The sequence below is a fragment of the Chlamydotis macqueenii genome, chromosome 6 (genome assembly GCF_036417535.1).
Source record: "Chlamydotis macqueenii isolate bChlMac1 chromosome 6, bChlMac1.mat, whole genome shotgun sequence".
NCBI classification, from domain to species: domain Eukaryota; kingdom Metazoa; phylum Chordata; class Aves; order Otidiformes; family Otididae; genus Chlamydotis; species Chlamydotis macqueenii.
Genome location: NC_141561.1, coordinates 11,140,346 through 11,167,873, shown reverse-complemented (window position 1 = coordinate 11,167,873; position 27,528 = coordinate 11,140,346). Strand labels below are relative to the sequence as shown.

General features: G+C 40.7%; 1 protein-coding gene across 2 annotated transcripts in view; it reads left to right on the top strand.

The window, feature by feature from the left end:
* KALRN (kalirin RhoGEF kinase) overlaps positions 1-27,528 on the top strand; it is a 508,172-nt gene that overhangs the window by 360,159 nt on the left and 120,485 nt on the right. For both annotated transcript variants that reach the window (XM_086751416.1, XM_086751415.1), the window contains 6 exons: positions 3,199-3,291; positions 4,649-4,760; positions 6,241-6,431; positions 6,842-6,943; positions 7,646-7,788; positions 9,151-9,253. In XM_086751416.1, coding sequence (XP_086607542.1) covers positions 3,199-3,291; positions 4,649-4,760; positions 6,241-6,431; positions 6,842-6,943; positions 7,646-7,788; positions 9,151-9,253 — 744 coding nt within the window. The remainder of the gene's footprint in view (positions 1-3,198; positions 3,292-4,648; positions 4,761-6,240; positions 6,432-6,841; positions 6,944-7,645; positions 7,789-9,150; positions 9,254-27,528) is intronic.

The following is a 27,528-nucleotide window of genomic DNA, read 5'->3' as shown; positions in this document are numbered from 1 at the left end:
TATGCACAAACTCTCAGTTGTGAAACTTGTCTCGTTTATCCCACAGCATTAGTCTAATAAAGGATAAAAATTGCTATTTTCCCTCCCTACAGATCATACTTTGCTTGTAAAATTTGACAGTTGTTGATATGGTTATGTTAGCTGGAAATTGCATAGGGAATGGAACTAGTGTGCTTACTCTTTCATAACTACAGTAGACTCATTAATTTGGTTGTTTCACTTTTTGTATCTGTCTTGTTCATCATCTGAGAGTATTACTGCATTACTTAAAACTGTGTTCTTCATTCAATGGTTTCAAAGATAAATGACGCCTACCATACTTAGAAATTATATACTTCAGACTAGCAAGATATATTATTGATTACCGATGTGTTAGCTCTCCGCTTTAGCAGGTTGAAATCAGCCTATTGTTGAGATGATCGAGTTGATTTTAGTGTCTTTAGTGACAAAGACAGAGTTTGGTTCAGTCACTTATATGCTTCTACTAGCATATGGAAAATATGAGTTTGTTATATTCAAGAAGCCACAGGGCACCTTTAACTTGCATAACTAAGATTTACAGAGTGGAGCATGGTGAAGTTCATTGATGTTGATAGCATTGCAGAGCACTGGGTTTCTGCATGGGTGATGGTTCACGGATAGTTTCTCTGCTGAGCTGGAGTGTCCCTTTGGAAATGGGCAGAGGTACAAGCAGTGTCGCAGTTTCTCCTTAGTAGTACTTTTTCTGAAATTTCTCACCAAAATATTTGTCTTGTACATTAAAAACCCTAAATGTTTCATGAGTTTTTTAGTGCTGAATCAGTCTACTCAGCAAGCCATTGGTCCACACACCTGGTTCAGGATGCAGTTTGTCCTCCTACTAAATAACTGTACACAATTAGATGACTTATCTTAATTTATTAATCTCTTTAGACATTTGATACAAAATCTGGGCACTTTATCACTGCTTCATGGTAAATTCAGCAATTCCTATGGTGTGAAATTGTATTTAAGTATTTCTGTCTCCTGTCCTCCATCCAAGGGCCTCTAAGGATTATGTGCTGCCCTATGCAGATGTTTTTGGTGTTTATCTGGGATTCTGTCATTGCATGTACAGCTATACCTTGATCCTGTTCTGCAGCTCACCTGGTTTGCAACACACAACTGCCAGCACATGATGCCTGTCAGATACCTTAATTTCTTCCAGGCTCTTGGAACACTTTTCCACCCAACGAATAACTAACGTTGTGTCTAATGGTGAGCCATGGTGCACAACAATATGAGCCAAGCTTACTCTAAACAAGAAGCAGGGCAAAGTAAAAAGCACAGAGCCCTGTGGCTAGCTTGCTTCTGAAACCTGCTAGCTACTTCAAAGCTAGCTCAGATATCTCTGTGCTTCATGTTACTTAGAGGTGTGTCAGAAATGTCTGCGCTACCATGCTCTACCCTGCATAGACCTCTCAAATTTCTGCCTCCATCCCCAGTAAGGCCAGACCTCTCCAGTTGTTACAAAGCCAATCCAAGACACACTCCACCAGGCTACCGTCTTACTCTAGCACTTCAGGGACTAGAGGGAGGAGCTGCAGGGAGAATGTCCCTTTCCAGCAGTGTATTTGTCTGATTGCCATGTAGCAGTGCTATTGCTTCCTTGCTGCAGGTTCCTGTGCAGCAGAGACAGCTGTCACTCCACCAGCCCACTCTTATCTCCGCACAGTCTGACCAAGGAGCATCCTGGCAAATCAAGGAATGCCCACAGGGGAAGCATCTTGCTGGGAGCATGCCCTGCTATTCAGAGAGCTGGGAGGAAGGAATAGCACTAAATTCATTACTTGGATCCTACAAAAACAAGTGTACTTAGCCAGCTGCAGGAAGTTCACAGACATGGCCAAGGTCTTGCTGGCTCCTGCAGTTACTAATTGAGTCCCAGCCATGTGCTCCACAGACACTGTCCCTGTTTGGAGCCAGCCATGACTCAGCTTCATGCAAACTCCATTAATCCTCACACAGAGTCCCTTCCCTTTTAGGTCTGTTCATGGCACCAGAGATATTTTTTTCTAAAACGAATTTGCCTGGTACAGAAAAAGAAAAAAAAATCCATTGGCACATTGTGTGAAAAGTGGCTATTTTTGCATCCCAGCATAAGGATAAACACTGGAGCTAAAAAAACCCAGTAACTTCCCTAGCACTCAGCAGAAAAACAGACTGTGTACTGAAAGAAAATCTCTGTTCTTGGCAGCTCTTCCCCCTTCATCTTCTGTAACTTCTTCCCTTTACAGCCTCAAATTTACCCTCCAGTAGCTGGAGGTAAGTCTCATTCCCTCTCCCCATCCGCTCCCTTAGGAACCGAGGATTTCCTGATGGCCAGGAGCAGGGGGCGGCATGCCCAGGGGCTAGTGGAGAAAGAAGGAATTCCAACCTGTTCTATTTTGGCAGAGAATCTGTCCCTGTAGGGCATGAGTTTGAAGTCTTTTACATGGCTAAATATGTGCATTAGGGTCCTGTAGGATTTTCAGGACCTCCTAACTCCCGCTGGAACCAGATGGAGGGAGGAAGCTGGGCCCTTTGCATACCTCATCAGGTGCCTATCTGCAATGTCTGCAGAAGTTCATGAGCACATCATACTGATCAGCACAGACGTTTTGGTTAAAATCCAGGTGACAAACCCAGAAGTATTCAGTGCTGTAAAAGGTACCATAAGGGTACCTCTCCTGTCTCCCAGCTGCCACCTCAGAATAGCATAGGTCTGTCTGCACTGTGTCAGACCTGTTGCTCCCATGTGGATATTTCAGCTACCCCAGGGCTCTCAAATGGTACTAGATGCTTATGTTTAGACAGCTAAATTACACTTTACTCATGCAATTTAGTGTAATGTCACTCCATTTTAATTGAATGTTAAGACTCTGCTTTCAGCCTTCACAGCTAGGCGAAACCAGTTGACATGACAGAGAAGTCATATTTAAATTGAAGCCTGTGTAGTTTAACACAGCCTTAGCCTGACTTGCATAGGGCCCCTGCAGTTTAAGTGGCCTTAGGAGGACTCTGCAGTTTATTGCCAGCTTCTCTGAAACCACAGTTATTTGTGTGCTTGCTTGCTTAAAGAAAGTTTAAAAACTAAACAAAGAAATGCAGAGATCTAGAGCTAAAATTAGTTATGGGTGGTTCTGGCTGGCAGGGGGTTAATAGTTTTCCATGACTGACTGCTGTTTTCATCTCTTCTAGGAAATTCAGCAAAGACACGGTCTGGCCAACTCTATCTCTTCTTATTTAATCAAGCCTGTCCAGAGGATCACAAAATATCAGCTCCTACTGAAGGTACCTAGTGAGCTGCCCAAATCAGCTCATGCGGAACAGTTCATAGGTGTAATGAGTTCTCTTATTCTTAAGGGAGCTGCTTCATCACCTGTTCATGACCTGAAAGCAGCTGCTGCTGAGCTGCTGCTTCTATTTCGCAGGCCTGAGCATGGCAACAAAGTGTGAAATTCAGGTTGACTATTTTAAAGGAAAAGACTCATAGAAAGAAAAAAAAAAACCAAACAGTAAAAAACTGATCACCTCCTTCAACTGGGGTTGTTTGTATCCAAGTACATTTAACGCTTAAAAGCAAGACCTGGGAAAGGGAAATTGAAGGGATGACAGAACTGGTTACTTTCCTTCTTGCTAAGTTTCAATGACAGCAGTAGTGAACTTTGGGAAATTTCACTGATTCTTGACTCAGGCATATTCACTGGCATTAGATTCTGCTTGAGGGCTGACATGTTCGTGTTTGAAAAACAGGGAAAAGCTTCATATACAAAGGAAGGACTTCCAAGTGAAACATTAACATTTCCCATAAAAAAAAAAAAACCCTTTGTTGGTTTGTTGTAAATTGGTCACAGATTTTTGCAGTATCTTGTGAGTGGATGCATTTTAGATCTACCTTCACCAGCCACTGTTCACTACTTCAAACTAGTAAACCAGAGAAGAAAAAATGCCTAAGGTATAAGGGAAGATACAGAGTCTGACTTGGAAAAGCTAGGACCAGATATGATACTTGCATCTCTTTAAAGCCTCCTGTGTATATACCAAAGGAGTGATATGCTGTACTAGGAAGTTACTTACTAAGTACATTCAGTGTGTTCACAAATCTGTGCTTTGTACCAGTTTACTGAAACAATGCACAGGTTTATCAGTCTTGTGAGTGCTGTGGGACAGCAAGCCTGCACTGCACAAACTGTCTGCTAATAGGAAGGCTAAAACACCCCTTCAGTCATCACCTCTTTGGTCTTCTCCTCAGATGAATCTTTCCCGAAGGGACCTCCCTGCCCTGGGCATAGCACATTGCCAGTCCTGCCTGCACTGCAGTCACCAGCACTGCTGGATCAGGCAGGGGTCCTGCACCGGCTGGTGCAGCTGGACTGACTGGTGACTGCAGCATGGCCATAAATCCCCAGAAACGTCTGAGTGCAGAGTCTCACTCAAGAGCACCTTATATTATCTTGCTTTATAGTCATTCCCATTTGATCCCTGCTATCTATGAGCATCCACAGTGTGTTTTGATGCAGTTCAGCTTTCTCCTGCCACTGCTAGCAAAGCAGTTGCAATTTTCTGTTCTACCTGCCAAGAAAACCAATCTGATGAAGCCAGCATGTTGGTCAGAGGTTGTTTATAGGTATTCTGCATTTCTTCTTAGGAACTGCTAACCTGCTGCGAGGAGGGCAAAGGGGAACTCAAAGATGGTCTGGAAGTGATGCTCAGCGTCCCAAAGAAGGCCAACGACGCAATGCATGTCAGCATGCTGGAAGGTAGCAGATGGGCAGGTGGCCGGGGCAGGGGAGGGACCCACTGATAAATGAAGTGTTCTTGTAAATTATGTAGAAAGTTAGTACAAGTTGACTGTAGCAATATTGGTGATTGATCATAACTTTCAGGTATTTCCTAGCTCCTTTCTGATATTTTTCCAGACGTCTTGGAAGAATAAAGCTGGATAGGAAGTTTTATGGTTTTATTTATTTATGTCTTATGTGTGTGCATATATGTGTTTATATATGTGTATATATATGTACATGCATGTATGTGTGCGTATGTATATGTATACACATACACTATATATATATTTGGTTAAAACATTCTTAATGAAACAAAAAAAAACTCTCTTGAAACAGTATCCGTTTAGCTGCTGGCAGCCATAATGATTATTGGATGAAAACATTTCTAAATACTGTCTGAACATTTCAAAAGAAAAAGTTCTGGTTTTCTGAGTCAAAACAGCTTGTGTTTCAAAATGTTAGTATAATTATCTCAAAGATTAAAAAAGAAAAAATATTACTAAAAAGTATTTCAAAATTATAGAAAAATATTTTTATTGCCTCAAAGTTAAGTGTTTTATTGGCTTTTTGACGGGTGGAGTATTTTTAAAATTTTAAAATTTTATTCTGGACAGAGATGCTTTATTGTCTGTCAAACATTTTCTTGGCCTAGGAAAATAATTTCTAGCCTGGTTTGAGTCAGAATCAGGAAAGAGGAAGGGTTCTAAAACAGGCAAGGAAAAGGAAATGGTGCCAGGAGCTAAGCAGCACATTAGGACTAGGTGATTAAAATTGCAGAGGGGTAAACTGACTCAGCATAGGTAGAAACACTATAAAGATTATTTTAACTGTGGTGCCTGGTGGAAAGCAAGGTTTCCCAAAGTAACATCTGGATAATCTGTCCCCATGAGATGACCAGCAGCACACAATAATAAAGAAGCAGGGATGACTTTGTTAGGGTAGACAAGCACTTGGGCAGTTGTCTTCTAAATAAAACAGTATTCCTGAATATTTGGAGCAGGGACTAGGGCTGCTTGCTGCTCTCCCAGGGCTGTCTGGCATAAGCAACAGCAGGCTAGTGGAGGAGCAGTCCCCAGCTCATGGTATGATGGGGCACTTCCAGCCACCATGTGTTATGTTCTCTTAATTTGCGTTGACATGCATAAGATTCCTTCCATTACAGTTCTGTGTACAGTAACCACCACTGAAACCTTTATAATATTTAGCTTTAAGTAATTACTACTATACTTAGCAGCAGTCTCATTCTCTGACATATTTGCCTGTGGTGAAATAATTATATCTTTGCATTAGGAAAAAAAAAAAAAATTCACTGAGGCAATAGATGCCCATTAATGTCCTTTCAGAATATGCATTAAAAAGAGAAAGGCCCTTTTATTTCAAGTCCTTACTGTTCTGGTGTTTCTGGACACTACTGGTCCCAAGAACAAATACAAGCCAATGTATTTTGTGGTTTTAGGGTTTGATGAGAACCTGGACGTCCAGGGAGAGCTGATTCTTCAGGATTCCTTCCAAGTGTGGGATCCCAAGTCTCTCATTCGGAAAGGCCGTGAGAGGCATTTGTTTCTCTTTGAAATCTCTTTGGTGTTTAGCAAAGAGATCAAAGATTCTTCAGGACACACTAAATATGTTTACAAGAACAAGTTACTGGTAGGTGTGGCTGCAAAGAAAATATTCTGGATGTTGTGTTTCTTGTAGGTTTCTTTTAGGTGGGGGATGGCTCACGTGTCCCCATGCTGGGCTGGGATACTCATACCACCTAGAAGGGCTAGCTCTGGGCCCTGCGGGGCTTACCTGGAAGCCAAGCTCACAGTGAGTCTGGAGAGGTTTAAGGTAGTGAGATGTGAAAGGTGGGTGGGAAATGCAAGGAGGATCACTCAAGCTGTTCCCTGCTATCCCCTGCTGGTTTTCTGTTACTTTTATTTGTGTGTAGCAGAGCAGAGACAAGATCTTACTCCTTATCCATCCCTGCCTCCCCACATGTCCCTACAATGTAAAGTTTTTTGGACTTGTGAAGCTTTGTACGTATGAAATTTCTCATCATCTCTTCTCCACACTAGACCTCAGAACTGGGAGTGACTGAACATGTTGAAGGAGATCCCTGTAAATTTGCTTTGTGGTCTGGACGAACACCATCTTCAGACAACAAAACAGTGCTGAAAGTAAGTATTTTCCACTTCTTTTCTTTGCCTTTAGAGCTGCCAGTTCAGGCCTTGGGAGCATTAAATGAACGGTGAGTTTCTTCCCTCCTCGCGTTTGCATGGCTTCCATGTCTGTTGGTGGGGTCATGCCTGCATCAGGGGCAATTGAGGTCTAAGCTCTCAGTACAGATCAAGACAGCGCAGTTGTGCAGCCTTGCTGAAATTGCATCTCCTCTTGCAACCTGGGTTGAGGAGCTGCACACTGGGACAGGGCATGTGTCAAGGTGTTTGGCTGGGAGGTGTAATTCTCTTAGTCCTTTGCCACCAGGCTTATCGACATTTAACCTATTCGTCAAACGTCCAGAACTGACAGCCATTTCTGCCAAGTGAGTTTCTAACAAAGAATTCATTTTATAGTTATTTTGTCTGAGGAAATCCCAGCTGTGCACAGATAACCCGTTTCCCCTCAACAGATCACGCTATATTGCTAGCATTAAATATGTTTATCCAGAGCTTAGCTGCTTTGCTGTTGCTTGCCAAGTAGGTCTGGTAAAAATACCCTCAGTTCTCCTGGGCTTACCTGGTACTCCAGCAGCTAACACAATACAGCAGAGAGGAGAAACAGTTAATTGCGCATTTTCATCAGCCAACCATGATTCTTCTACATAGGAGATGACATGCTGGGAATACGATAAACTGTCTTTCTGCCTTGTGGAACTTTAGGCATCCAGTATTGAAACAAAACAGGAATGGATCAAAAATATCCGGGAAGTCATTCAAGAAAGGATTATCCATCTGAAAGGAGCTCTGAAAGAGCCAATTCAGCTCCCCAAGACACCAGCAAAGCAGCGAAACAACAGTAGAAGGTAACCTCAGTCATTCCATACAATGTGAAATCACTAGCGTTTTCTCAGCCAACAGCAGTGTAGGGTCTGTGGGCTTTTTACTGGATTCACTTACTTTTTCTTACTATAGTAAAAAGCAGTTTTCATCATCTTTGCTTTTTATATGTTGTCTTGGCAAAACTAGCTACAAAGCTTTTATATGATATACATACAAAGTCTTTTCTTTTAGTACTCCAGAGTATTGGAGAGAAGTGAACAGTAAAAATTCTTCAGAGTCCAAGGTTATGTTTCTTTCCTAAAGTAGAATTTACTTCTTCACATTTGAGTATTAATGGATTTTTTCCCTGTATTTGGCATTTGGACTTGTTTGACAATGAAAATCACAGCTAGTCATGATAGCATATTACTACAGTGGAGAGAGAATCTGTGTTTCATCATCAAATACAAACTCATTTCAGCCTGTGGAGTAATAATAAATTTTATCAACTTCTTTGAATCCTGTATTCAAAAGAAATTATAGAAAATTAATTGTTCTTTTGCTGTCATGCTGGCATTTCAAACAGCCACCTGTAATTTGAGCGACTCCATTTCCTCATCAAGTTTTATCACTCTCTTACTTCAGGCTGAGGCATCTGAAGCATAAGTAACCAAGGTCACCCACGTGACCTGTAGCAAAGCAGAGATCCAGACATTTCATCCTGGGCACATGCACGAATACAAGAGTTTTCTACTACAGAACAGAGATCTTTTTTTTTTTTTAATTTGTCCTTAAATATGTATTTTGTATTATTTAAATGTTTATTTTGAAAGACCAGTAAAAATTTAGGAGAACTATATCTATACAGCAAAAGGGAAGATAATACCCTTGTTAGCAGACTCATAGAGGGAGGCTTGTAGAATTCTACACTGTCTTTATTTATGTTTGTTTGGATATCATTTTTATGGCTTAGTATTAAATTCCTGAAGATGTGGTTCCTCTGAGATAGGAGAAATATCCCTTCCTTCAGTGTCACATGTATCCCGGGCAGAATGGTCTTTATTAAGGCAGAAATGTAATTGAAGGAAAATTTCTGCCTGACATCCTCATTACAGAGCTATTTCTGAACACCAGTCCTCTATGCTGTAAATATGCAAGCGATGGCCATCCTGTTTCCAGCAACAAATGTTGTGATTATGTGCTAATCCCAACCCTATGGCTGAGGGTCACATCATTTTAAATTGCAAGCTACATAGCAACATGGGCTGTACCAGTGAGGCAATTTTAGCACAAAACTAGCTCTGGCATGCTGACTCGGCATTTCTCAAATCAACCTATAAAGTTCTGCACATTCCAAGGGGGTGTGGTAAGTAAGCATTTTTGTTTTCCTATTATGTCTTTTGCAGAGATGGAGTAGATGATGCAGACAGCCAAGGAGACGGCAGCAGTCAACCTGACACCATTTCCATTGCATCCAGGACATCACAGAACACAGTGGACAGTGATAAGGTAGGACAGAAATGTGAAAATACACTGCAGCTAATCGCCCCCAGAAAAATGTAAGTGAAGGGCAAAATAAAGCAACTTGTCTTACACCAAGTCAAAACTTGTATTCCTCTATGCTAGGCTATTAAAATCCAATCTGTTTCTAGGTGCTTGTCAGTACTGTTATTTTACATGGTAATATCTGTGTTGCTGTGGTTCATACACAGAGGTTTTATTGGCTCTGAAGAAACACTGCCCAGAGCAACATTTTCATCCTTAGTAGAACTTGCCCTGTGGGAGCCAGCTTCTGAATCAGCAAACAGCTGGTTATATTCCATATTTGTTCTCTGAGCTAAGCTCAGTAGTTTGTTGAAGGGAATACAGGTGCTTACACACCAATTAATACAGCAAAATTGGGATCCTGGCTGGTATGTTGAGAGCCTGGGAGACCTACCCTTTCCAGAGACTGTGATTCTGGACCCCTCTCCTTGCGGACATATGGTGGAGCATATGGGTGGCCCTGAGACACGCTAGATTCTCTTGGAATGCTGCACACTGTTGGCACGTACGTACTCATCATTTCACTTATCAGACAATCTGAGTCCAGATTCCCAGCTCTACAAGGATGCCTGTCTTGAATTTGTCACCCTGATACCTCCAACTGTGGTCTTCAGCTGAATTAGCAGTTGGTGGTAGCAGTAAATGGGCTGCTAGTAATAATTTACCTTAGCTACACTGATGGAGTTTGTTATATCCGCTGAGAGAATGTCCATGTTCTCTTCATGTGTTGTTTTGAAATCATGTGCAACCTGTAAAAGCATGAATTCTGTGGTACCATTATGGATTTATCTGTTTGTCTGGGCTTTAATTATGCTGCCACTTACACAGGGTAAAAGGGTGTCTTCACAAAATCAGAGTTCAAGTTTGTGATGTGTAAAGTTCACAAGTAAGCTTCAGTGCAGATGTTATTTTGAAAGCTGGACTCAGAAATAGAAGTTAATTGCAAAATTAATTACTTTTGTAAGACCACTGTTGTATTTATCATAAAGGCACATTCCCACACTTTTGCTTTTTTGACTAATAATAATAATAATAATAATAATAATAATAATAATAATAATGTACATTAGAAAAGTATTAATCCTCACAATCCAAAGGCCACTGTAATGTATGCAAATACTTTGCCTGATGTTGAAGAAGTGTTTTCTTACATCTTCAGTCCACATGGGCTTGCCCTGCTTTTCCATGTTTTTCACATTTATCATTCCTGAAAAAGGCCCTGACTTAAGTAGAGTACTTGAGCTCATGATTAATTTTACGCATTTGCATAAGCTTTGCTCGTTTGTCCCAAGCCCATTGACTCAGCTGCATGAATTATGGTAGACAGACAAGGTCTAGGTCAGATGCTCCACACTGCATGCTGTAGCTGCAAACAACATCTGTAATGCCAACAGCACAGGAAACTATCAGGCTGCACCCTGAAAGACAGCCCATTATGCCAACAGTTGGTTTAAAGATGCAAGACTGGAAAAAGTTATAGGAATTTCTATTCAAAACTGTGTTTGAACTCAGTGGTGAATGTGTATCAGACAAATAGAGCACCAGATCACACAGGGAAAAAATTGTTACCACTGGGGAAGGGCTAAATCAGTTCTAGGGTTGTGTAATGGTTTTTTTACATTTTTAAGGTGGGCAGGTTCACTTGCAGACTTAAGGTATCTGGGTGTTCATGTGTCCTTATATACATTGAATGAATAGAAAAAAATTCCAGTGTAGAGCTAAAGCTTAAATATACTTGTATGTGCTTTGTTGAATCTGAACAGCTAGCGTATCATCCTTAGATAGAGAAGCAGTTCCTGCTGAACAGTTTCCTTATTGTCACTGATGCTAATGCCAGAATACTGTGGAGTAGTTAGCCCCCAGAGCACTGCGTTACTGTGTCTTTGCTCCAAGGAAAATGTACTCCCTGCATCGCTTTATAGTTCTCTCTGTTTTTCTACACAGTGTTACCCAAATTAATGACAGATGGAGCTGAGTTGTCTTACTTCCCATTGATGGGGCACAGAGGCACACTTGTGTTCAGTGTCAGTTCAAACACTCATTCTTACGCTGCTTGCACAAAGCCCTTAGCACGTGTTAGCATCAGCTGTGAGGGATGTTAGCAGATCCCAAAGCTGGGCAAGGACCCTAGTGGTGATGTTTTACCACGTGGAAACAATTCATTGTAATTCCAAGTTATTTTACTCTCCAATTTAAAATGGGATTTTTTTCCTCCAGTGTGTAGTTGAGCTATCTTCCATGATGGTCTGAGTGAATCTTCCTGGACTGGGAAGATTTATCATCTCACATAAACTGGTACTGAGCTCTTGGCACTGGTAGACTGTACCGTATCGTGCTCTCTAGTTAAGGTTTCTTGGCACAGTTGATACTGCTTGGTAAACACCGTAACACACATGCTATAATTAACTCATGTGGTACTGGTATCAGCACCGATAGGCAAAGTGTGCAGCAAACAGTGATTTCCCTGCCTGTTTAACTCCAGTGTAGTCAGCAGAGTTATTCCCAAGAGTTCAGATTCAGACTCTGAGGTTTTTTCACAGCTGAAGCCTCTGTGGGTCTGTATGCCCCAGTGAGATCTCCATCCAGAGGAACCAAGAGAAGGAGCTCCTACCTTTGAAAATTTTGGCTGTTCACAGCAGCCTCCTTGACAAACACACGCAAAGAGCTTTGCAGTGCTAACAGTGTGCCAGGATGGCAGCAGATAAATCCTGCACTGAGACCATCTACGTATTAACTCAGTGCCAGAAACAATTCTCAAGTAACTTTTAAGAGCTGATACTACTCTCTGAAGGCAAAAGAATTTGAAGATTTAGCTGACACACTTTGTCCTTTCCCTAAATCTTACTATTACACCTGAAGATTACCTAATGCATTAGTTGACTGTTCAGACAAGAATGCCAAACAACATTTTAGACAAAGAAAACCACAACCACTCAAAGATTCTCAATTTCAAGTAGCACTTCTGCTTAATAACACTCCTTGTGCCTCAAGTCATATGTATTTCTTTCAACCTATTTGTGAGCCAACTCCTTCTGGGTTGAGAGTAGTAGAAATCTGTCTCCTCTCTCATCACAGCACAGCCCTTGAGCAAAGCTTTATGTTTGCATTTCAAATGCCTGAAAAGGCAGAAGGTTTTTTGTTGTTAAATTGGAATGAGATAACATTACTGTTAATTGGCAAGGATTTTGCTTTCTCTTAAGGCAGCTGAACCTGCCCATAACATTTATGAAGGGGATCGTTCGGTGCAGAGAATAGAGCACTTGACTGGGGGCCAGAAGAACCGAGTCCTAGCTCTGTTCTGTCACTGAAATATTGGATGCCATCACAAATTACATTACAAATTGCATTTGTCTTTCTTTTTCTTGTTTGGATTAGGAATTTTGGGGGGAAACAGGAGTTCTTGCAAGCATTACATTTGTACCTTAATTGTAACATTGTTCTGTGTTGTCCCAACACAAGATACAGAGCCAAATTCTGAGCCATTTTTGTATATTCAAGAAAATTCCCAGCAATCTTTATGGTAGCAGACTTGAAAATATTCTTAATTATATGCCTGACTCCAGAAGTGTTGCTAAATCTTTAAATATTCAATCTTTCCCAGGTGCAGGGAGTGATCAAATGATTATATGATACTCTTCAGATTAGGGGGAAAAAAAAAAAAGAGAGAGAGATTACTCCTGTCTTTCACATTAAATACCAGTTTAAGTAGCTTCTTAAATCTGGATATTGTACTTAATATTTTTAATTTTCTTGGATTTTCCTCTTTCAAAAAATGTATAAAGCAATTATCCCTGGGTTCAAACATTTCATTTTCATTAAATACCATATAGTAGAAACACAGACTTCAAGTAAGGTCTGTAGGTCTGCACCTTTGTAAGAGGAAAGAAAGCAAGAACATATAAAATGCTTATTTTTCCATTTGCAATCTATGACTTTTTCTATATGCAATCTACAGTCTAAAATATGTCATACATAGAAAAAGAATTATTTGGATTGTCATTTGGTATTATGTAAGTATTATAGAGAGGGGGAAAAGTGGGTTCATGAACTGGACTCAGTCCTAAAGAATCAAGAAATAATGAATACTATTACGGTGAGTGTAATTCCCACTGAGCATCCAAGTCAGGTCCTAGGTAACCTACTATGCAAAATTTCTTCGTCCTTTTCCAAAAGGCAAACTAGGCGGCTTTTGTTCTATACAGTAAGCCATTTTCAGCATGCTATCTAAAAACCTCTCCTTAGGGAGAAATCCTTGCCCTATTCAATTCATGGCAGACAGGATTTCAGTCTTTATATTTGGATTCAAAGCAGTGGGGAATTGCATAAAGAAAATGCTAGCATGCGGGGCATTCTCAGTTGTTAAGCCCGTTAATCTATTGGCTTGGAAAACAGCTGTTTCTGGCGATACTGGTCCATCTTCTAATGGCTTTTTTTTTGTTGGCTTTTGTAGAATGCTGAGGAGAGCAGTCCTCATTTCCCTCTGTTGTTTTTGGATGTGGAAAAAAGCTCTGAAATGTGAATGGAAAAGTTTTCACTCTCTGAAAATAAATATACATGATAGACTTTTATCTTTTCCGTTAGATACTAGACTCACCTCATCATTCAGCAGTCATGAGACTGAGATCTTGACCTCTTCCACATCAGTGGTATTATGTAAAATCTGGAAATAATAATTTTTCTAATTTAAGATAATTGGTAGAAGAGGGGAGATTTTAGAATTAAGACTTGTTGGAACAAATCACCCAAAGGCAGATTCTCTTTTCTTGAAAGGCTTCTAGTCAAAGTAAAAATCACTTTCTCCCTGTGTATTGTTACTGAAGCAGAAATTGGGATCTGATGCAGGAAGTATTGCTTTAGATTCTTTATTAGGAAGAATTCTCAGTTCCTTGGAAGTTTCCTTTCCAAGTAACACAGATATGAGGAGCGCCTTGATCCCCCACTTTCTTCCATGAGGCTACTAATCATTTTGAGTTTGAACTCCATAAAGCTGCGCACCAACATGGTGTGTTTTTTTCTAAATAGGTAGTATCTCCTTGAACTATTGCCTAGTGTGCTGATTAAAAAAAAAAAAAACCACCAAAATTACCAAATGGAAATGCCCACTCGTTCAATAGTAAGGAAATTTGTTGTTATGTACTTCACAAGGAGGACATAAGGAAACTTATTACATTTATTAGATGCCACCATCAACATACACAGTACGAAATGGTCAATCATTGCTTCCCAGCATAAATTAATGTGGAAATTAAGTATTGAAATTAAAGTGCCTGAAGCCAAAGTTGAAAAGCCGAAGATCCCACTCTGTCCAGGCAGCTTATAAAGAAATGAGGTATGTTAAGAGGAGCAGGAAGTTTACAAATACTCCCTTCTCTGAAACTGTCGATCCCGTCAGCTGGAGTTCAGCCACTTGCTTCCAGCAGTGGGAGTTGGAAACCTGACTACAGCAAGTAGGGAACTCCTGGTTGCTGATGGCTGGTATCGTTCCCTAAATGTCACTGAGGGAGGTCTTCTCCCTCACACTAGCATAAAGCTGACCTAACAGCCCAGCACAGTGCGTGCCCTGCTCTCCCTGTCACAGGACAGGGATCCTGCAAATAAAAGGTGGAGTTTCTGTGTGGTTTGCATTGACATGAAAGCATAGGCACTTCAGAGTAGGATCTAGTTGCAAATTTGTATTTACACACAAGCCCAGCTCTGTAGCCACTGGAAAGTGGAACTAGCTCCTTGGAGCACACAGCACTGGCACCATGATCCTTGCTACTACCAATATTGCACATCTGCTCTGCCTGGAACATAATGCTGATCCCACCAGAGATTTCTCTGGTTTTGGTACTAATAACATTCTTCTCTTCTGTGCTGTCAGACTGGCCTGGAATCAGCAGCAAGCCTAAGGCTTCTCTCAAAGGTGAAATGACTTGGGAAAGCTCAATTAAAGAAATGAAAGCATTTGCTACAAAATAACGAAATAATAATAATCTTTCAATGAAAATCCCCTTCAGATCTTGAAATAAGAACATCAACATAAGAAAAAAAAAACATTTTAAAAAAAAGGTTGTCAATATGAAACATTACTTTGTCAAATACAGAAAATGCAGACCTGGGATAAAAATGAAAGATATCTCCACTTTCAGAGGGAATTAAAGGCACAGAGAAATTGAAAACAATACCATAAGGCAAATGCATACATTAAGTCGAATAACAAGAGCACTCTTGCTAAGACTGAGCTGACAATTTAATTTCTACTTAGCTGCTTGATATAGCAAGCAGAACAAAAAAATATATACAGAAGATCTTTCTCTTTCTTTAATGCTATTGTCTCTCTTCAATGCTATTAAAGTATTCTGTAGCTTTCAGTTATATATTTTACTTTCCTGAAGCATTTTTTTTCTTTGAACCCCTGGTGCTAGGTTTTTTTATATCTCTAGGCTCTTACAAAATATTTATACAGCTAGTGATCCAAGCCCTCTATCTCTCTGGCGTTGTTATGGCACAATGTGTGTGTCCCATGATCTGAGTTTTGGCCTTTCCCATCTCTGCCAGTGAGTTCAGTATTGGGTCACGTGCAGAGACACATTTCTACTGCAGCTCTGGAGGAATTTCAATGGATAAGAGCTGTTGGCCCCCAGCAGTGCCTGTATATGGTCAAAACATGTATTATGGGCTGGAATAGAAAACATCTGCTGGTGGAAAGTCACTCTGCCAAGGGTTAGTGGCTGCTCTAGATGGTAGCTGATGTGAAGGAAGTCGGAAGGTATGATGTGAACACTGACTATGGCAGAGCTAAGGGGGAGAGCATGATCATGGGAATGAGGAGTGGGTGGTAAGGCAGGTAGTCACTTAAATAAGAAGTTGGAGTCTTTCTTTAGAAATATTCCTGTTTTCTGGGCCCCTGTGAAAGGTGATGCATATAGAATTGTCTGTCAGGTGAGGCTGGGCATTGACTTGAAGAGGTTTCTTCCTCCAACCTATGTATTTTACTCTCAGTATATTAGATTAGATTTAACAACTGTTAGTTTCTAAAGGGCAAAGGAAAGGCTTGATTTGGTTTCATTTATGTAAGTATTGTTGTGGTTGATCTACACTGATCCTGTCCAGGCAAGTGATGTGATGAATTATGTGTACCACAAGTAAAATTAAATTTATGTAATAGAAAATGACTGATGAATTATGGTACCACAAGTAAAATTAAATTTATGTAATAGAAAATGACTGCTAAATGATAAGTGAATTTTTCCTGTGAAGATATAATAAAGAAAAAAAAGAGTGAATTATGACCCCAGAGAATATATTTCTATTGCTGGGATGCTGCCTAGCATTAGTGCAGTTATCACACTGAGTTCTTACTGCCCTCACCTGTGGAAAAGGGAGAACATGATAGCGAGCAAAGGAAGTCCTGACATAAAATATTTTAGCATTTTAATTAGCCTTCTTGAGTGCTCACTAGCTATATATTGTTATTATCTCTTTTCAAGATACTGTCATGTAGTAGCAAAATGTTTATCTTATCAAGGAAATGAGTTGTTCAGCCAGGAGCTGACATATCTCTCTCTCTAATGGCAGCGTATTCAAATTTCTGTAGGGTTTGTGACACTGACTCTCAATTCTTGCTCTAAATCTTGGCTAGGACCTCTGTAAATTCACCTCTTCCCTGGGTAAAATATACGAATATACGTATCTTTTTTTTACCATTAACATCTCCCTGAAACTGAGGTCGCTGAAGTGACACTTGGAACTGATAAAATAAGATTGTTTTATCTCTGCTGGCAATGCCTTCTTTGATGTGAACTTGCCTTTCTAATAATTCATGCTCAGTAATATTGGCACTTTTTTTCCCTCCCCATCTCTCTTTCTTAAGTGTAAGGACGGACTTTGCTTCCTGTATTTCTTATCAGGAGTGCAGCACTGTCAGCATCATGAAATGTTCCAGCATTTGAATCACAGGGCTGTACTTGTCTGTCTCCATTTGAGATTTTTTTCAGTCTTTTGGAAAAAAAAACAAACTTGAGGCTCTTGGAGTGAAATGCAACACACTCAAACATGCAAGCTTTAAATTACACCGTTAGATTTCCAGATGAGGTCATCTCAGGACTGAAGTGCTACACACACCTTATTTAATTCCTTGTGCAAAGGTGCACGGGCACTCATAGGAAACTCCAAACCCCAGATGTGATCCAAACAGTTAAAACCGTCCCTTGCTCAGAGAGTCAGTGCCAGGCCTGTGCTCTGCTGTGGTATAACTTAATCTCTGTTTTGGGGACTTGGGTGATAGGTCTCACGTTGCCTTTTTTGTCTGCACACTGGTCACTGTGACTTTTAGCTTTACAGGAATTTCCACACCTGTCATCTCCAAGGTCGACAGCTATTTTTTTCGATCTATAATGCATGTAGCACAGGATGTCCAGCTCCCTCAGCACAGGTGTTACTACTGCACTGCCGAAAACACAAATTTCCCAGGACAATTCTGGGGTCCTTGCTCTTTTTTAACTCTGAGAATGCTGGGGAAAAAAACAAACAAACAAACAAAAAAACCAACCAACCAACCAAAAAAAAACAACAGACTTTGGTCTTCCTTGGATTTGAACCAGATTTCAAAACAAGAGAAAATGTAATTCTTATCAACCTTGTTTTTCAGCCGGGTTTAATCCTGGCCTCACTTACGTGTTATCTGTCTTTTCCTGCACCCATTTCTAAATGTAACAAGTAGATGATCAAGATATTTACGTCCGAGAAGTGATCTGTCAAGGGTGCAAGTGCTGCTGAGAGTAGGGACATTTGTTTTCTGTTGTTACCAGCAAGTATTTGTTGCAGCTGTAGGTGGAGGCGGCACTGAAGACAGGCTGTCTTGTTTCAAAGAGCTTTCTCAGAAAAGGTGTATATGTTCTTTTGGAAAACAAAGTAAAACATGAGCAGCTGCTTTTAAAATATCACACATTTCACAAGCACTTGCAACTTCATAGTAGGTCCTCAGGGAACTTTGTCTAAAGTCCTAACCACATAGTGGAGCCTTATCCATTTCTTATTGTACTGCCTGGCTGGGCAATTCCCACTGCAGCTACCTGAGAAATGATGACAGTGGGTGAATTTCACCAAAGGCTCCCTTTTAAAATCTGGTAGTTGAATTCTAGCAATAAATTTCCCAGAGATTCGAGTGTTTCACACAACCCTGGCTTCATCACTGTGAAAATAGAGCAAAGCGAAAACAGAGGACAGAAGGCACAAGCTTTGCCAGGGGTTGCTGACTGTAGAGCAGCCTGTGGTTTCATTTCATGGACAAAAATGAATTAGTATCTGGAACATGAAGCATCTTTCTTCACAGAGAGGGTGGTCAATCACTGGGAAGTGGTCATGGCTCCAAGCCTGGCAGAGTTCAAGGAATGTCTGGAGGACACTCTTAGCCATATGGTTTAGTTTTAGGTAGTCCTACGAGAAGCAGAGAATTGGACTTGATGATCCTTATGGGTCCCTTCCAACATGAAATATTCTCTGATTCTGTGATCTGTAGTGTCCATGGGAATAAAAATCATATTGTTTGTGAGGTAGCATTCCCAGGAACTAGCTTTGTAAAAGGCATGCATGAAATTTGCATGCCTCTTAAATATCTCAGCTGGGATTTCTGACAGTGCTATTGAACTTCAGTGGGACCTCTGCTCTCAAAATGCTTGGACACAATTCTGTTCCCAAAGGAAAGCCATTCCTCCTGTGGTCTCTGAAGGGTAACTGGTCAGCACTCACAGGTTTATTTCCAGAGCAGTGCAGAAACAGCAGATAGTTTCTTAACACCTCTCCCAGTTTTTTATTTGCAGCTGTGAATAACTGCAGATATTAATCCAGATTCAGTTGGGTGATCAGATGCTAATAAGAGAGAGAACTGGAAGTCCCTGAAAGTACAGTCCTAGGGAAAGAGATTCTTCAGAGATCTCTTTTTGGCATTTTCCTCCGCGCACAACTGGCAGTTACACCCAGGCAGATAAAGTATGCTCTGCTTCTTTTATAAAGTGCCTTCTTTTGTAAATTTTCATCTCTGTTGCTATCCATTTCATAAAGAACATTTGTTACAGATTTTCATAGATTTTTTTTTTCCATTTAGGAAATAAGGATCAGCGTTCAGTCTACTTTCAGTCTTATTCTTAGATCATTTCAATCTAATGCATCTTTTGGTGGAAAACGTTTGAAAATAGAAGTCAAGTCCCTCTGATAAAACAAGTGTATGAGACTCCTTGAGGCTGAAGCTCTCCAGAGAACATTGTAGCTATGAATATCAGGGGGCAACACATTCATCTGAGGATATTTAAATGTAATTTCTGTGGCAGCCCACTTGGTATCTCCTTTCTATTCCTACAAGCAGTGTGAAAATCAGATTCTGTACTAATGTGCTGATGAACACATTCCCCCTTCAGGTGCAAGGCTAAAGGTCATCTTAGTTGATATAAAAAGTATCCCACATTCACTGCAAATGTGGCATCTCTCAGTCACAAGACATGTCTGAAGACCATGTGATCCTGCTTAGATGGGATGGCTGTAATTTTAAAGTGGACAGGAATAAGATGCAGAATGCTGCCTTTATAGATGGTTGAATTTCAGCTGTGTACTACACTGTGCTGTTAAATGCCAGGAAATAAATCATACTCCATATCAATAAATCTGTATTACCAAAGGAAAAAAAAAAAAAAAGATGGTTTGATGCCTGCTGCGAAGAAAGAGGATGTTTAAGTTATGAGGATGTTGAAGTGAATCAGATTGATGCAATCAAAACAGAATAAGAAGGAGGTGCCGTAAAATCCCTGTCTTTGTTTCGAAGACATCACCAACCTGAGATTAGTACATTTTAAATTAGAAGGATTCAAATAAATTATTGATTTGCACAGAAGAATTAAAAGATATTATGTTTTTCAGCTCCAAAGAGAGACCAAGTGTTTTTTGACCTTTATAAATGTGCTGTGATTTTCAAAGAATCAGATGTCAAAGATGGGTTGCCATTTATGTTACATTAGAAACTGAGTTGGACTTCAAATCGCAAAGCAGTTTCTAGATCTGAATTGATCTTTGACTGAATGGGAAATGGTTAAAATTGATTAATGTTAGTCAAAAATAGGGTTTTTTTCCAGTAAGATTCTGTCTGTAATGTTTAGGCAAAAATGCATATATTAAGAAGTCAAGTGGCTGAGTTTGCTTTTCCTCTAAATACGTGCTAGTGAGAGTGCAAGCTGAACTGTAAGTCCTTAAAGGCCATTTCCTCATTATTGCTTATCAAAATTAACATTCAGTGCCCTGTAAATTATTCACTAATTCCTTCCCTTTCTCCTCATGAACAGTTCCTTTTCAGTTTTGTTCTTGCACAGCATAGAATGACAGTACTGGGATATGACACTGGAGAGGTGATTCCTCGCTGGCCTTGTCACACCCAATGAGCGTGCACTGACACTTGCCAAGATGTTCAGTCTGAAAGGCCCAAGCACCACGTGGTAAACAAGCCTGCTCAAGACACAAAATAGATACTCCAGGTTCAGTATCATGCTGGTTTTGTAAATTTATCTGTTGATATAAGGGACAAAATGGTTAATTAAAAGTGAATAGATTACATAGTCCCCCCCCAAATGAGGACATAAATAAATAGAATAAGAAGTGTCCATCAGTATTCTGGGGTTGTCTCTGTAGCCATTCTTGGGCCAGGCACTAGCTCTCTAAAGTGCTAGGCTTAGAAAGAAAGGAGCAAGCAGGATTCAGAACTTGCTTTAAGGAAGAGGGGGGTGGTTTTTTTAATCTCAAGTTCTACCTTCCATGTTGTCATTCAGCAAGAAGGTGTTCTTTGTGTAAACCTGATCATTCTCCTCTTGTTCTTCAAAGAACTTGAGTTCTTATTTATTTATCCTGTGCTGTTGTTTTGTGTTGTTTCTGAGGTTTCATTCTGGTGATTACAGCATGTTTGTTTGATTTGGCTGTACAATATTAAATATATCCCTCTGGAGGAACAGTATGTTTTCTTGTTGGCAAAGATTTTTTTTCCTTTTAGAATTCATCATTTTTGTGTAGTTAATGCTTATTAGCTGTAAAGTGCCAGGTTTGTTCAAGAAACTTAGAAAACCTTGGAACAGCATGGTTCCAGCTATAAAGGGCATATAGGGATAACACAGAATAACTGTCTAGAAAGGAAGAAAAGTTTAAGAGTTATCAGAAATTAGTGTTAAGAAAGGTATTTGAACAATATTGTTAGAGTTCATTGATCAAGGACATTAGAGGACGTTGGAGATAATCCAAGTTCAAAGTTAGTGTTAGCAAGAGGTTTGATATTGGATACTGTGTGTAAAAGAGGGGGAGAAAGGAAAAGAATTGCAAATTCCCTTTTTCTTTTTATAAGGGATTGAGTCAGAAAAACACAGATCACAGCCAGTATTTATAAGAACACCTTTAATTCAGGAGTGGAAGGTTGTACTGGTGTGCAGTAGCTCTTAGGTGTTCAGAAAATCTTAGAGGCACCTTTCTTTCATCAAGTGTATATGTATATTTGCGTACAGCAGTCACTGCCTTCTTGGATGTAGTCTGAGTTATACAACCAGTTACTGATGCTAGTGTGTGCTGGTGGCCTTGTCCAGATTTGGCTGACTCTTGATGCACTGAATTTATCAGTTCCTGGGGATTCAGCAGGACTGCTTGCCTCCAGAGCTGATAAGTTCTTGGGAAAATTTCACAACCTACCGTCTCAGCTCATACTTCTCCTCTCTTCAGGTCGCTGTCTGTTGGTAACCATTTCTCCATCCAAACCTGTACATAAAACATTCTCATGTGGAAGAGGCCCCATAAAAAGTACAATGCTTGATTATGAGCAAAAGAGAGGAGACAGACAGTGAGTTAAATGATTTTAACTCTTTGAGCAAGGCCACATCTACTTCAGTCTTTCTGTGTTGCCTTGTCAAGTACAGCTGTGAGCATGGAGGATGACGAAGCATCATAAGAACCTAAGTCCAGATACTGGACTGGGAGGCAGTAGAAGGAGGCAGAGGAACATGGAGGGCAAGTCTCAGGGAAGCACAGAGCTGGGCAGGCAGCTGAGGGAGGTGAGAGCTTTTGTGAGAAATGTTAGATGTGAGGGGACCAGAGGAAAAGAGCACACCACACAGTTTATCATTATTTGGTTTTGTCTTTCCCCTTAGGTCCCAGTAAAGGTTTACCTCTTCTCACCCCTAGGACAAATAGGAAAGAAAAGGCTTTGAGTTATGGGGCAGGCTATTCTGGCTGCTTCTGCAAATCCACAAACTCATGGTCTTTTCAGTGATCTGAGGCAGTGTTTATTCTGGAGCCAAGTATTTTTGCTGCCCCAGGAGGCACATCCTTGGCTTGGAGTCAGCATTCTCCCCACCTTGTAAACCACATGCATGCCTTGCTACTGGCAACCTACAGCTGAGAGACATCCAAAGCTTCCCCCAAGCCTCGGTTTCCAGAATCACAGTGCTGCTGCTATCCAGATCAGCTTTATTTTTCTGTTTGGATCTTGCATTAATTTAAAACCCACTAACAATCAAAATCAAACTCACCCTCCTCAAATGTGTGTGGGCGAGAAACAGAGGGGTGTGAAATGTATGGTGCAACTCCACAACTCCTTTTCTCCCTGAGTTCATTTTTCCTGACACTACAGCATCACTTCCTGACCATATTTGCAAATAAACAATTGGAAGAACATGGCTGGACCACACATGCATATTTTCCACTCTTGTGGAGAAAAGCTTTGTGGTTATTTATTTTCATAAGAGGTGGCTGGGTTTGTTGTCATGTCTTTAGGGCACCATCTCTTGAGGTGCTGAGCCTTCTCAGCTTGCAGAGGCTGCAGGGGGAATTGAGAGTGGGAACCAGCTGTGCCCCACAGGTCTTGGGCCTCATTTGGCGTTGTTACTTCTGAAAGTGTTGATATTTACTGCGTGATCTCGAGGAGTCAATAGAAAAGGACAGCGGGGGGTCTACCCGAGGGCAGGAACACTTTCCTTAACCAAGGCATGTGATGTTCCTTTAAAATTGGAGTTGGAGTTGTTAAAGCACCAGTTAGAAGTGTGACATTTATAGATAGAGAAGAAAGTAAATTGAAACACACATAGAGAAACTTTAGCTTTCTGGCTTGCTACAGATAAAGCAGTAAGAGCTGATTTTTGTATAAATTTATCTGATTCTCCTTAGAAAGGTAAAGGGCCACATTCCATGTCTGTAGCAACACAAGAAGTGGGCAAAGTGGCATTCAGCTGGCTGGTCTTTGCCTTCACAGCTAGCCACCACTCATCATGGAGGATCCTCCACTGTGCAGGCTGTCAGTGCATGCTGGGGCATTTTGAAAGCTGAAAGCCAATCTCTGCTATCCCCGTACCTCCCCAGCAGCAAACCCAGCCAGGGGGTACCTTCCCCCGGCTTTGCACTGGCTTTAACAACTGCTGACTGCAGGGTACAGGTTACGGGCTGAGGTTCAGTAATTAAACCTTCTGGCTTTGGGTTGCAATGACTGAGCAGACTATGGCTGCATCCCCCCTTCCCTCTGAGGTTCAGAGGTGTGAACCAGGCCTTCAGGGGTTGTTTTGTGGGTTGTCTTTTGAAATCTCTGACGTTTTGTATTCTCTCAGAGGTACTGGTCTCAGTACTACATGCAGTTATTTTGCTCTGAAGAAACTCTCTTCCAACCCTGAAGTTGTGCTGCCCCCCACTCCACCAACAACTGAATCTTTGGTACCTTTTGCCTTTTTGAAACCTCTGCCCTTAAAGCTTTCTAGGAGAGAAAGTTGAGGGCTGAGGAAGGACTTTAAAAATCAACCCTTTCTCAAGCTCATCGAGTTGCTCCTTTATGACCCTCTCATTGTGTGATGCCTATGTGTTATTTATGAGCATTTGGCTGCTCGTTTCCATGGAAAAGATAACATTGTTGAAGCTGAAATGCAATTAGTTACGTGGTACTGCAAAGGAGGAGGAAGGGAACGTTGAGAGCTGTTGCACCTAGTTAGGCAGCTGCTAGGGTCAGAGATGCAAGGCAAAAAAAGATAAGTCATTTAAAGAACGGAAAGAAAACAGGACGAAATGTCAGTCAGGTTTGTTTCACTGGGTCAAGGAAACCAGCTCACTGTGCTCCAGGTGAATATCTGGTTCAGAGCATCTCAGAGCTCCATGTCACATCCAGCCCTTCAGGAATCCATTGGCTGCTCAGGGTTTTGTTTTGGTAGTAGCAAGATTTGCCTCCAGCCTTTGAACAAAACATTAAATGAATAAAAATAGTTCCGTAAGAGCCAGGCGAAAGCAGATATCTTCTAAACAAATATACAACTTATTTTCCATCTGCTGGTTCCCAGTCCTTGGTTGCTGTGAGAGAGAAGGAGCAGCAATGCTGTGTGTCAGGAGAACCAGGATGTGCCTCCCAGGGCGCGGATTTGACAGGTGCCTGCTTGCATCCATGAACTTGGTGGTTTTGTTGATAGGAGTAATAAGGTAACTGCTAAAATTGATCCTAATGAATGAGGGCTTTCCTTTGCATTTCCTAAGGCTATATCTGATAATTTCCCCAAAGAATTCTTCTGGGCATCCCATCCGATGCAAAGATTAAGGCTAAGTGACTTAATAGGATAAGTGCATTGTAAAGCAGCTCTAGTAATATTTTAGTTGTCTTCTTTCATTTCAGTCACAAGCATAAGGGATGCTAATGTCCCCGTACACAGAGATTTGCAGTCACCAATAATGGAGATAATTCCCCTCATGAGAAACAACATAAAATACTGTTACAAGAGCTAGAACACTTTTCTAGCTTTTCTTTTTAATCACAACAAATTGGGTCTCTCATGCTAAATTTCTTGTGCTGTAGAGAAGAAAATCAATCTATCAAAGAGAAGTAATTTTAAATCCTTAAGATAAACTCTTGATGGGGGGCAATAAAGGAGCCATTCTGAGTGTTCTAAGGCACCATCTGTATAATTGAGGAAAATTAAATAAAATCATGGCAGCTATTAGCCGTTTAGTGAGTATTAAGGGATTCCCGAATGATGGCAGAATTAGGAAGAGGTTTTTTTTACCTTTTTCACATTATGATCACTCACTGGTGAGGTCTCACTCGATGTTCATTCTATTTTGATGGTAAATTTTGATTTAACAAATATGCAGAGAAGCTGCAGAAGAGCAACTCACTTCAATTGCATGGCATGTCTGTCTTATGTTCTGTATTAATAGATCTCAAAGTCTACTGCAAAGCAGTCGGAGTAATTTTATGGCTGAAGTCCCAGAGAAGCGATGTGATTTGCCAGAGCTCACATTGCTGCTGCGGTGATCGCATGAAGAGAAGTTCTTTTTCAGTCCCTCTTTGTGCAGAATCCCCTGGGCACCCTTGCTTATGAGAGATTAATGGACAGTACTTGTTGAGAGATTTTCCCAACATCTTAATGATGGTACAATTCAAAATGATATTTGTGTGCATCTTGTCTTCCCCGCCTTCAGTTTGGTCTTAAGTAGTGGTCCAAATTTACCTGTTTTGTTATTCAGACTTCAGTTAGGCCAAACCTTCAAAGACAGGGTTTACATTTCTGTTTTGAGAGAGGAATTTGGCCCATTTCAGGAAGGATTAGATAGCCAACCCGTCTGGAAACATATTAAAATTGTCTGCTCAAGGAATGTTATTGTCCACGTATTTAGGATCATTAAAAAGCTGAAGATGGACCATGAAATTATTTCTAGGTCCAAATGCTTATTTTCCCAAGATCATGGTTGTTTCAGGCTGGGATTTCAACTCAGCAATTTTGTTAAGTATCTTAGTGTCAAATAAGATTAATTTAGTTAAAAGCTTAACTTTATTAAGAAGTGATTCAGCTTTCTGTAACTGGGCCTGAGCAGATGTGGAGAAAGCACAGTGAAGCAGCTAGCAGCCAGGTTAACACGCCAGCAGGAAAGAGTGTTCCTGCTCAATCTGCAGTGACTAATGGCAGGCTTGGCATCCCATGCCAGTGACACAGCACATAACCCATACAGCAAAAATTAGAAATAGATTTTCTGTTTTGCTTTGTTGAAGGAAAGGCCGCGAACCAGTGAATCAGACTGTGCTGAGCATAGTCAATGATAGACAGTGAACTGTGAGGGTTTTTTTTAAATCTGTGTTGAAGTGTTTCATCAAGATAGACTTTCTTATGAAATTTCTTGCTGCTTGAGACAGATGAAGTCATGCTCTTACCTGCATTTACCTGTGTGAAGCGCAAGTCACTTCTGCGGTCAGGTTTGTCAAGAGTGCCAGCCACCATCGCTCCACCATGGGGGCTGAGGGAGAATCACTTGCCATGTCTTACTTTTTTTCCAGGTACTTTATGTTCGTAAGAAAGCAGTGGGCAAGGCTTGGTTGGACAGTTTGTAGTTTTAACCAGAAGTGTGTAAGTGTAGCAAAAACCTTGTCTTGTTCCTGGAAGCATTTTTGAACTGGTAAAAAAAAAACCTCTTGTGCTGAATGCCAGGTCACAAATGAAATGTGCTGTTAGAATGAGAATGCACAAAGGCAGGAGAACCCTTTAAAAAGTTGATTTAATGTTATTTCTACTTTCTTTTCAAAATGCAGAAGCAGCCTGTAGTGCTCAGAAGCTCTTAGAATCTGTTTTTCATGTCTTTAAAATATACAGCCGTGGAGATTAATACATTGGTTTGTTTTTTAATGAAGTGAATCTTGGAACTGGATTTGAACATTTGCTGCAAACTCTTCTATTTAAATGCTTTCTTATTTATGGTGTCATGCTTGGAATGTTATACACAACATTATCTGACTATTAACTCTTACAACAAGAGGGATTTTAGGATTAAATAAATTGTGTGCATTCCTTTAAATTGCTAGAGCCAAAAGGTTTAGGGCTGGTAGATAACCCCGCTGCAGCCGTTCCCCCTGCATAGCCCAGTGGCATGGTACAGGGCGGTGGTGGGTGAGCAGGGGGGAAGAAGCTGCTGGAAGCAACTGGATGTGGAGTTTGAATTGCCCATCCTCTACTCACCACATAGGGTAGGTGGCCACGTTGTTCAGTTGTGTACACAATTCATGAGCAGCAGGCAGAGAGAGGGAGCAGTAGCCTTGGTCTGGGACAATATAAGGTCAGTGCTGGGCATATATTTATTGTCCTTTGAACTCAGGAGATTTGAATCCTATATGCTTTATTTGCTAAGTTGTGGTCAGTATACCAAGTTACTTTTTTTGCATTGCTAGGTTAGAGCCAGCATTATGGGCTGGTGTAATTTGCTAACGCAAGTGATTATTCCAGGAA